Below are 12,138 nucleotides of genomic sequence, written 5' to 3' on the forward strand. Positions count from 1 at the left end.
GATGAAAAACTCCAAGTGCGGCTCCCACCACCCATATCAGCCGACCCAGAGCGCACCGCATGTGACCAACTCCCTTGGGATCGGTTCTCCCCAAGGCGCTTGCAATAAGCATTCAGAACATGTCCTCTCACGCTGATGAGGCAGCCGCTCGCGCACACACACACACATCCTCCTGTATGCACACACACTATCACACCACCTCCGGGCCAGACTGGGCCAGCCACGAGCCGTAAATACCCCACATTCCCAGATTGAAAGTAGGCAAAATTGGCAGATCAAAATATATTCGCCCTTAAAAATGCCAAAAATATACCGTGATAGAGCAAACTGAATGTGTTTCCCAAGTCTGAATGAATGTTGCACAAGGATCTTTTGCCTGAAGGATCTTAAAGGAATAGTTCATCCAAAAAAATAACAACGCAAACATTATTTAGTCATCCTTCTGTGGTTTATTCCAAGTCTTCTGAAGCCTTTAGCTGTTATTTACTAAAAAGTTGAACTGTATAACTTGGCATAAATTACTATTTCTGAACCTGAACTTAAACACCATTTCAGAGCTTTGCCAAAAAGAAAGATTTTCTGTAAATTATGACTTAAATTTAGCTTAATTTGGTCATAGGGACCACTTATTGCGCTCGACAGGTCTGTAGTCATGCAAAAAAAAAAAAAAAATCTGCATAAAGGTTCTTCAAAATTTCATTCTTTTCCACAGAAGGAATATAGTAATACAGGCTTTGGAATGGGATGGGCGAACTATTACTTTAACTGAAACCAAATCCTAGCGTGTCAAGTATAAGGGTTGCTCATTATGCATTTCTTTTCACCTTCCATGACTCATAAAATTAATTCTACACTATTCCACCTCTAAGACCACAGGAGTTTAAGACATGCATGTACTCTCTTGTCCATTTGCCTTAAATAGCAGATTAAATCCAACTGCAGGCTAACTGTGACGTCTTATGTTTTTCTGCTTTGAATGGTGATCTTCAAATACACTCACTTCCAGTGGCCTTGAACCGTAGGCCTCAAACAAAGGATACAAAAGTGTCCAAACTGCAATCCAATTTTGGCAGCAAAAACTCACTATAATACCTCCCCAAAACTTTGTCCTGATAAATAATGTAACACACTATCTGAACTCTGACTGAACCAACCGATTTTAATAACATAATATTACCATGCTGTAGGGTGGTTTGCTCATTACTGGAGAGTTAGTGCTTAATGACAGATTATGATTACTCCATGTGTTTGCTTTTCAATAAAAGGAGTCTTTAATGATGGTAAACAGCCTTTAAAATTCAGTTGTTCATGCTGATTTTTCCCATTATGCTTCAGTGATGGATGGTGGGTCTTTAATGGTTAAGGATTTGTGTTGCTAACACAACAATTGCAGGTTTTGTGCCATTAAAGCATGATGCAAGATGAAAAAACAGCATGTTTTGCATGGCCAATAATAGGTAATAGTAAGTCATACCTTGTGCAGCCTTCCATTTTTGTCTCCTAGCAGTACTATGGTGTGGCCAACTTCAGTTGCTGTTGTGACAGCAGTGATGGGAGGAGTCCAGGTGAAAGCGGGCATGGCCTCGAGAGCAACGGCGCTAGCGATGGGGCTGGGTGTGTGTTCACCTCCGCATGGGTACTCATTCAGAGAGTCCTGCACAACCCCAAAAATATTACATTACCTATATCCATCATCAAATATATTTAAATCACACACAGTTCATGATTATAACAGATGGAAAGTAATTAGGGATGGGAACAATCTGGAATTCAACAGTTTTCCTCTCTCTCTTCATATTAAATTCAAGCTGCAACCTCACAGCTTGGCTAAAACGTGATATTTTAGCACTTTAGAATCAATAGTGGTGCAGCAATGGTGCATGAAAACACTGTCAGTATGGTTTTAGTACGGTGCTCTGTCTGCATTAGTGGAAGAATGCAGACTGTAAACGGAGCCGAATGTCATGAAAACCACTCAGTTCCGGAATATTTATACATACCGGTTCTGAATAAGAACCCATTCTCGATTCCCAACCCATAAACTGATTATATGCCACCGCTGACAACTTAATTTCTGCCTACCTTTACTGACAGTGACAGTAGGGAGGAAAATATTGGGAGAGATGCAGTACATTAAACCACACTACCAGTCAAAAGTCTGGACACTTGAATCGTCAAAACCATCTGATTTAAATGCTTATGTTTGAATTCATTACATAGTTTTGAATATAAAACTGTACATTTATTAGATAAGTTTGACTGTAAAGTGAAAGAAAAGCTGCCAGTAAATGCCCAGCACACATTACTCCTTCAATAATTTTAAAAAGCATCCAAGGATGCATTAAGTTGGCTGAAAGATTTTCCGGAGTCTGCAGAGCTGGAATAAAGACAGCAAGATGCTCAAATACAAGAGCTGATTTTTTTTCTCATATATAGTTTTAATGACTTGATATGGAATAAGATATGAAACCTTAATAATAAATAACAAGTAGGTGTGAGCAAACTTTTGACTGGTAGTTTACATGCAATGGCATGCAAGTTTCTAATATATCCAACTTGGCTGTACTTGGAATTCAGTCAAACGATATATAAACAATTTAGGAATTAATGAATGTTAAATGTTTTGGAAATAATGAGGTTCGAGCTAATCACACAGACAGACAGCTGTGTGCCCACATGCTTACAATACTGAGACAAAAACCCTGAGAGACAACACATTATGAACAATTAATATCCAAAATGCAAGTAGAATATTAAATTGGATCTCTAAAAACTGGATGAGTACAAAGTTTCCAAAGTCAACTATGAACATTTGGATAGTGCCAGAAACATCCTGTCCTTGCTGTGTGCATAAAAATCAATACTAAAAAAGCTAAGCTGCTTTTATTATGGTGTCTGTCAAACCCAACCCATCATCTATCCATGGCTGGGAGTGATTTTTAGATGCACTCTCACTGGAGCCAGCAGTGGGTCTGTGTGTCCTGACCTAATGCTATTCTGGAATTGCAGCTGTCAGTGGACGGACAGACACAATACCTCAGCTTACAGACCAAGGGGAGTGGCCACACAGGACAGCGGAACAGTGGCACACAACTGAATCAAAGGAGGTCAAATATACAAACACCATACACACCTACTGCTTTGGAAACAAGATAATAGCCATCCATTCTGCAGTACTTCCTATGAATTATTGAGATGGCTATAACTGCTAAATTTGCAACATGAAATAAGAACTTCCTTAATAACCCATTCCAGGATATTGTGCACATAAGGAGAAATTTTGCTTTTTTCCATGCAATTAAATTAACTGAGAATGGAGCATTCAAACTTCAAAATGACCATAAAAGTACGATAAAAGTAATCAATATGAGTCCTGTGTTATATTCCAAGTCTTCTAAATATGATCATGTTGTGTGAGGATCAGACCAAAATGTAAGTCCCCATAAATTTCAATGCTTGGGGGAAAAAACAACATCTTTGGAATCTTTGGAACAAGTCACATCTTTGGAACAGTATAAAGTAAGTGTTTAAATTATTATGTACATGGTGACATGGTCTAAAACTGATTTGCATAATATCAGCAACTGCAGATTTTCTTTTGAACTTTTATGACAAGCTTATTAACAGACAGAAGTCATATGTTAGACACAGTGACACGTACACATTAAAAGTGGTAACAATATTGTGTCTTTGAGGTCAGAGGTTCAGTGGACTTCTGTGTGTGTCGGTCACTGGGGCGGTGAGCCCAGAGAGGATGTGGGTCAGCAGAACTCAAACCAGCTGCGGCGTTAAGCTGGATTTAACCACCTCCCAGAGGCTACACACACAGACACCACTCCTTTTCATTCCCAAGCTCATACTAATACACAATACCCGCTTCCACACTGCAACAGACACATGAATAGAACATTACCCAATCTCCATTAGTACCTCCTTCCCTCCCCTTCCTTCACTCTCAAACAAAACCTCTTTAGATTTCGCTCTTAGAAATTCTCCAGTACTCATTTGTCACACTTAAAACAAACCATAAACTACACAAACCACAGTATACCCAGAATTACAGTATAAAAACCCTATTTGCTACTACTTGTTTTGTTATGCTAAATGGCTATTACAGATAAATAAACTTTTGGTTGCATAAACATAAAATGTAAATACTCGCAGAGCAGAGATTTAGAATCAGCCCTGTAACATGCAGAAATCTGGGAGCTACCGCTGCATTTGTTATGCCGTGCGGATTAGCACTGGCGCAGGCATCTGGACGCTAATCTGTGTCAGCACTGAGGCAGCTGCCACTCGCCCAGACTTACACCCCTGTCGCAAAAAAGCCCCAGCTGACCCTGATCTGTCGCCAAGAAACCATACACCATGCTGTCTTACACGACCCAGCTAATGGGCTGATATCTTGTGGTTTCCCCTAGCTATATATTCCTACTTATCGCTCTTTAGCTGTGGATTTAACCCTCATTAAAAAGCCGCTACATTCATGGAGCCACTCCCTCCGTCTGCTAAAGTCAAGTCTTTTGAAGCCACGTTGAAGTAGGTGGGTATGACTGCCTGAGACTGGCAATATAAGCGGATACCTAAGTGGCAAAAAACAGCGTAAACCACTATCTCATTGGCTAATGTTGGAATTATGCTGCTATTTGGGGGTCTAAAGCGGAACTGATTGTGAATGGTGGAAGGGGTTTAGGGAACTACAGCCTGGAAAAAAAAAAAAGAGCAAAATTTAATTTTTGTTGGATCAGTTGGCACATCAAAGGCCCGTTGAGAACAACATGATGAATTTCAGTGGGATGTAATCCTCTTTAAGGAATGACAACAAACACAGGCCAACAACTTACCTGCGGGAGCTTCAGACAATTGGAGGACACTTCGTACTCTATATACGCCTCCTCCTTGTTATTGGCATCTTTGCCCTCCTGTGTATAACACAGTAGCTGGGCGCCATGCAGGGCTTTATCCAGCTCCTCCACCTTGTACACACAAAGAGCCGACCGGTCTGTGGGCGTGGGAGTCGATGCCTGCCCCATGGCCATAGCCACAAACAGCGTGGGTTGTTCGCGATGATAGCCAAGTACGGCTGCCTGTGCCAGATTGTATCCTCCACCGCAGGATAGCGGCACCTCCACATAAGAGTAGAAATTGGGGTCACCTGCACAGAGTCTTGAAACATACGTCCGATATTCTCGTTTGCCCCACACGTCGCGCCGAGAGAACACAAAATAGACATAGTTATTGTGGGGAAAAGCCTTCACAAAGTGGTTGTTGTATTCAGAGTAGCTACCGACAACCAGCTTTCCAAGTTCTTCATGGGAAAATACTGGTGCAGAGTGCCGGGCGACTGCGGTTAAGCGTCGCATCGTGATTGGCGGGATCCCACCAGGTCCTTTACTGGTGTAGCCCCGCCCAACAAGCATAAGCAGGACATCTTTCTGCTCCACCACCACACCAACCGTGGACACTCGAGGGTCGTTTGCTGCCACATACTGCGTGTCCACGGGGTTGTCGGTCTTGTATAGCACCTGAGAGACGTTCTTCAAGCTTCGCTTCTCGCAGATGCCCTGCAGGACCGTCCCGCACACAATCAGTCTGCGTTGTTCCCCTTCTTTGACCTCTTCCAGCAACAGAAGCTTGTTGGTGTTGTCTGTGGTTTCCGCCTGGGTGCAATCGGTGGGGTCAATTGGGGGTAGGCAGTCCGGGCTGTCCAGTTTAGGCCCCGTTTTGCCCCAGGAGAGCAGCTGCAAGTCTGGGGAGAGGTGATAGAGCACATTTACCGCCCCCACGTAGACGTGGCCCGAATGGGTGTCGAGCAGGAGGTGATTGAGGCGGGAGCCATTAAGGGTGATGAATGTAGGGGGGCTCTGAAGATGACTGGGGGCCAGAGGCAGTACCAGAGGCCACCACAAGATGGCGAGGAGCAGCAACAGGGGAGCAGCAGCTGGCATGGCACCCCCTCACCTGCTGAAAGAGATAGAGAAGAAGAAGAGAGGAAGAGAGAGAGTGCAGGTTGAAAAGAAGCATATGCATGAAGAAAGAGAATTCAGAATGGAGGGACAGGGTGAGAACATAAACAACAGGGAAAAAAGTTAGTCAGCGAAGTCAGAGATGTGGAGGCAATGTGCATGAGGAGAGTTATGGAAAGGAAGCGAAGATCCGGGAAAAGACAGTAAGGAAGAGGGAGAAGGGCATGGAAAGTTGAGTAACACATGAAAAAGGAAGGAAGAGAGTCAGAAGGCAAAGCAAGATAGTCAGTGTTAGCGGAAACCAGAGAGAGGAGGTGATTCAGATGGGTGATCGAGAGAGAAAGATAAAGATACAGAGAAAGAAAGGGAGTAAGAGAGGGGGGAAAAGAGAGAGAGAGAGAAGACAAATGTTAAGTTAACAGAAAAACACCACAGAGAATACCTACTGCTGCACATCACCATGCAGCACAAAGACTACAGGCTTCAAACACATTCTTTTGTTCTTCAAAGTCCTGCCACCTTCACACAGGCAGTGAAGGATGCTTGAGTGAGACTGCCAGGCTTTGGTCCAGTGCAATAAAAGACATGCGTCTGAGACCAAGAAACACGCAATAATACTGGAGTTTACTTCAGAAAAGTCAGAACACCAGCGCACGAGCGGCATACGCAAGAACGGTGGCTGATAAAACATACCAAAGTGCGCCAGATGCGGGTTCCTGTTATCATTAAGATCCTTTGCTGGTGTTTGCGTCAGCCTCTGGGTGTCTGACTCACTGTTTACTGGCCAATCCTGACTGCCGCAAGATGACATGAGAACACATGGAGTGTTCCTCGGAATTATCAAGATTTGAGATGGAGAGATAGAAGGAAAGAGAGGGAGATGGTAAGTGGGGAAACAGAAAGAGAGAGAGAGAGAGAGAGAAAGAAAGAGTGTGTGAAACTATGAGCGCGCTGATAAAAAGTAATAGACATGTGAAGAAGTTAGGTGCTAAATTATGCATGATGCCTGTAGCTGTTGCCTTTCTGGTTTTACTGATGAAACTGAGAAAACAGACACCGCTTTAATCAACCATTCGAAAGTCACGAGCGTCAGCTGTTACATTCAGTTATCAACCTCTGAACAAAACCGAGAGAAAATAAAGAATCATCTGATGCAATAACACCTAGATTTTCATTTTCTTCAGAAAACGCGTGGTGCATCCCATGCAGAACTCAATGCCATGATGCGTTACTATTGCATTATGCATTGCTATTGCTACATGGTCAGTTATATGTTTTTTATTTTTAACTTGTTGGCATGTAGTTGGCAGGATATTCTGGGTGGTTGCCAGGGTGTTAATATGCAATTGCTAAAGTTTTTAGCTTAATGTTATATGGCTGCTAGATGGCCCAAGACAAAAATCTACCCCAAACCTATATTCTTTCAAAAGAAAAAAATAATTTTTTTTTTTGGTTTTGTGGTTTGATCTGAGCTGGTCCAATTCTGCAACAACTTCCTCTATATACACATTAATTTGCTCTATTTTCAGAACTAAATTGAACTCCATAGCACAACTCTTCTCAACAAGACACACAATTTGAGCAATCATTCACATCCATAGCACAAGAAGTGCGAGATGAGTTACACGCTAAGGTGTAATATTTAGGGTTAGGAGTTCATTCAAATCCCTAAGCCCAAATATGAGCAATAGTAATAGTTATATGCTTGCCTTCAAGTCAAGTCTAGATAGAGGCTTGACTAATTTCTGCCAGTACGCCAAACACGATTCCATTTTTGAAGGAGAAAAAGTATCAGAGGACACCGAGTATCTGAGCAAGAAAGTTATAGAGGGAAAAGAAAGATTCATCTTTAATTCATATCACAGCAGCCAAGAAGTCTTGAGGGCCTAGTATATGAGAGATGAAGAGAAGGCGCAAAGGAGAGGAGGGGGAAAAAAATTCCAGAGAAGCTAAAGTCTATCAGTATGCATAACATTTTACCTCGTCTCCACCTTCAAAGGAATGGTGGGTAAGAAAAGGACAGTTTGACATGCTGCTGAGATTAGCCACTTCTTTTCAATTAGGCTTTGGATTGGAGAGTTCATGCGCCACCTTGTTTATGAAGGCTGAAAGCTGAACATCGCTTTGTATGGTGTCTCTTGTCTACCTAGCTTAAGGACTCATGCTATCCACGTTTAATGAACATGATCAAAAGGAACGAGCTCAGAGAGCCAACGGACCGCCAGATGATTTTTCTTATCCTTAGTCATGACCCGTTTCGTCAAGGTCTTGCACAACAGGATCTGGAAAAGCTAAATGATGCTGACTTGCATTCAGAGTGGAAAACACACTTTGATAATAAGCTGACATGTTTTAGATATTCCGCAGTCAGCAAAAAAGATTCAAGAGCACTTTTTCAAGTGGTCATATTATTAAAAATAAGTTCAATATAGACTATGATATTTTGATGTTAGGCAAACCAAAGTAATTACGAAAAGTCATGTTTGTGTTTTCCTCATTTTTGATTTATTTTTCTCATTTTTTTCTAAAACTGCACACAACCACCCAAGTTTAGTTCAACGGTCTATTAATTGACAGTTCTTTGCAGTTTTCCACATTTGTTTCTGACTACCTCTAAATGTAGTTTGACTTGTGCAGAATTCATCATGACAACGATGTCAGTCTATATAAATATCAACACCTATTCGGTTTTGAATGAACGTGAACAAAGCCAGTAAACAAAGTCTAGTAAATTTCTATATTTACATTTACGGCTGATGCTTTCTTCCAAACTGATGTACACTGCATTCAAGGTTGCATTGCCTGGGAATTGAATTCCTGCTGTTGTCATTGCTAGCACTCATGCTCCATTGTTTGACCTACAGGAACGCCTGTAAATCATAACAGAGGTCATTTATATATAGCAGTCTTAAAGGTACAGTTGCGAAAGCAGTCTGATGAGCTCTACAGTCAGAAAGAGGGTGGAAAATGCTTATGAAATTGTTGCACACCTCGTTTAAAATTGAGATAAAAAGTAGGATATCATACTGGTATCAAAAAGACCATGTGTAAATGCTACATGTATCAGTCTTACATGAATAAATCAGTGAGGCGTTCACAGCCCTAGAGCGTTTTAATAGCAAGAGGGTGTGTCGCCACCACCATATCCTCACCGAAAATCTAACCAGGAGTGGCAAACAGAAGCAGAACGGAGAGCTTGTGATTGAATCCCACCCAGGGTGCAACCATTCCTACACAGATCCACCTAACAGCAGCAGGCAGGGTGAGAATGGCACAGAACAAAAGTGTGCTAAAATGGAGCATGCAGGAGGTCTCTTATACTGTCAAAACAGGCAATTTCACAGCTTGAATTAGGTCGAGCTTTTGCAGCATCAGCATTCATCTCCATTTTTTTGACTTAAATGGTAATAACTGTTTCGGGGCATCATGGGAGCGAGTGAGAACACACTCCCTATTCACTAGGAAAGAGGAATAGCTACTGCCTTTGTGATGAGCAATGGAAAAAGCTTGGGATATATATTGGAGACGAGCTCTTCCTTACACACGCACACACAAAGAACTGGGACTTGACAAAGGGAGGAAAAAAAGGTTGGTTTCGCAGCAAACTATTGTAAAACCAGACAAATAGCTATTATACGTAATGCGTATCGCTAATAACAGCTTTTGCAATATGTAAACATGTTTTAAATAGGAGGTAGCATAGTTTATCACTCTGAAAGGTGCAAGCAATTTAGGGAGAGCCATTTCGATTGCAGGTTGACCTCTGACCCTTGCTGGAAGCGCTTGTGCCGCCCATTTCTTTAGTGTGTGTACATCCACAATCTCTGTAAACTTCCTCTCCTGCACAGCAGCATATTAAAACAAAGCACATACTTACTAGGTTGCTACGCTCACTCAACACTCATTACCTCCAGAAACAGACACGCTAGTAATTATAGCGTGCATGTGTGTCTAATTTCTTTGCCGAGTGCATAATACACAAAACACAATATCAGACACAAAGCTTAGTTACTACTACACATAATTCTTCCAGACAGACACACTTTCCACACACGCAAACCCCACAAAAAAATGAAGGACATCACACAAAGCATGCAACTGGCACATTCAAAAAAAAGTGAGCCTCTGTGTGTTAAAAAAATGAGAAGAGCTTCAGAGGCCAAGACTCCTCAATGGGGGTGAGCCAACAGACAGACATGCGAACCCCACCCATGCTGTGTGCTTGCGCTATCAGAGGAAGGAATCGCTTCGGCAGGCTTGACATCTGACAAAACGTCTCCCCTAATTTAAAGCACTGTCTGAACTGATGGAACAATTCTTAGTCTGGCTACAATTCTGGCTACAATAGTCTGGCTACAATTCTTATGTTCTGGTGGGCGTAACTACCATCGACCTTAAGGATGCATCCCTAAAGTATTCAGAAATGTCGACTGATCAATATTGATTTTTAAATGACTTCACAATTTCCCCCCCAAAACCGAATACTTGGTTCCATCCTTCAATCTAATGGAGCTTTAATGCAAAATTCTGCATGTACAAGCAGATGCATGTAAATTCATGAATGCTAATGACGCCCTTCTAGTAAAAGCTCGATAAAAATAAGCAAGTCATGACATTTTTGCCTAATTGGATCACCTTCTCAAGGTGTGAACTTCTCAGATGAGATGTTTGCTTCACATCTGAGTCTGTATGTGACACACAAAGAGGGCGTAGGTCGGGTGAGCGGTCACAGCAGGTGGCAGGGGCAGCAAGATTTTGAGTGGAAATTAACCTGGAAATCTGATGTGATACAAAGCATCTTGCGACATGCACCACTGCGTCTCGTCAGAACATCTCTCGTCATTTAAATGCATCTGAATTTATAAAGCATCTGAAAAGTGTCTGAATTCATAAGATAATGCAAGACCCAGCATGTAGTAAATTAATTGGATAGTCCACCCAAAAATATAAATTCTGTCAGCATTTACTCACCTTTATGTCGCACTAAACCTGCATGACCGATTTTATATTGCGGAACACAAAAGAAAACAATATAACACTTAACAATAAGCTCTCATTAGTTAATGCGTAACTAACATGAAATAACAATGATCAGTACATTTGCTACTGTATTTAGCTACAGCAGTTCATGTCAGCATGTCCATTACTTAATATTAACAGATACAACATTTGATTTCAATACTGTATTAGTAAATGTTGAAATCAACAGTAACTAAGATTAATAAATGCTTTAGAACTATTTCTCATTGTTACTAGTTCATGTTAATTAACGTAGCTAACTTATGTTAATAAATGGAACCTTACTGTAAGTGTTACCAAAGATATTTTGAAAACCAATAAAATTGGAGCCAGTATACTGACTTTCATTGTACGCTCTCAGAAAAAAAGGTACAAGAACTGGGGTGTCACTGGGGTGGTACCCTTTCAAAAGTTACTAATATGTACCATTTAGGTAATAATATGTAAACCTTAGTTACTGATATGTTCCTTTAAGGTACTAATATGCGCCATTTAGGGGTAAATAAGGTACAAAAGGTAGACCTTTTGAAAGGTTACTGCTCCATCGACAGCTTTTATACCTTTTGTCTGCGCATACTATATGAACCAAAAATGACACTTTTAAAATATCTTCCATGTTCTACAGATGATAGAAAGTCATGAGAGTTATTAAATGCTGACAGAATTATCATGTATCCCTTTAATTACCACATCCTTGCAAAAGCTCGATTAAAAAAGCAAGTCATTTTTGACTTAAGTTCTCATAAGGTAAGATTCACATTTGCGTCACGTCAAACAAAGCAGATCGGGCGCAGATTGGTGGGGTTGTCGCAGCAGGTGAGACTGTGCCATGCTAACGCAGGTGTCAGGGTGGAAATAAACCTGGAAATTCAGTACGAGACAAAGACAAAGCATCCCGCAACACGCATCATGTCTGGTGGAGATGGGCACATCGCGGAGCTGCCGCTGATTATTACAGCGTTGGCTCTTTGAATACGTACCGAGAGTGAGAGTGACTGGGATTTACAAGTCTCTTTGATGCCAGGCATGAAAGTGTCAGCACACCAAGTGTGTGTGTGAGCGTGCAAGAGAGAGAGTTTGTGAGTGTGTGTGTGCCTGGGGTGTGCAGTGGTTAATCACCACCACTGTGCGGAGGGAGGGTGGGCAAGTTCTC

At 41.6% G+C, this 12,138-nt stretch overlaps 1 protein-coding gene across 5 annotated transcripts in view; it reads right to left on the minus strand.

The window, feature by feature from the left end:
- The window catches only part of plxnb3 (plexin B3), a 68,200-nt gene that overhangs the window by 23,833 nt on the left and 32,229 nt on the right, over positions 1–12,138 (minus strand). For 2 of the 5 annotated variants that reach the window (XM_058784477.1, XM_058784480.1), the window contains exons 2-3: positions 4,845–5,961; positions 1,475–1,654 (exon numbers count right to left, since the gene is read on the minus strand). In XM_058784477.1, coding sequence (XP_058640460.1) covers positions 1,475–1,654; positions 4,845–5,948 — 1,284 coding nt within the window. In that variant the 5' untranslated portion in view covers positions 5,949–5,961. Of the gene's footprint in view, positions 1–1,474; positions 1,655–4,844; positions 5,965–6,659; positions 9,363–12,138 lie in introns of those variants that run through there. The other 3 variants (XM_058784476.1, XM_058784478.1, XM_058784479.1) reach the window with 2 other exon arrangements.

This window comes from Onychostoma macrolepis, chromosome 08 (assembly GCF_012432095.1).
Source record: "Onychostoma macrolepis isolate SWU-2019 chromosome 08, ASM1243209v1, whole genome shotgun sequence".
In the NCBI taxonomy this organism is placed as follows: domain Eukaryota; kingdom Metazoa; phylum Chordata; class Actinopteri; order Cypriniformes; family Cyprinidae; genus Onychostoma; species Onychostoma macrolepis.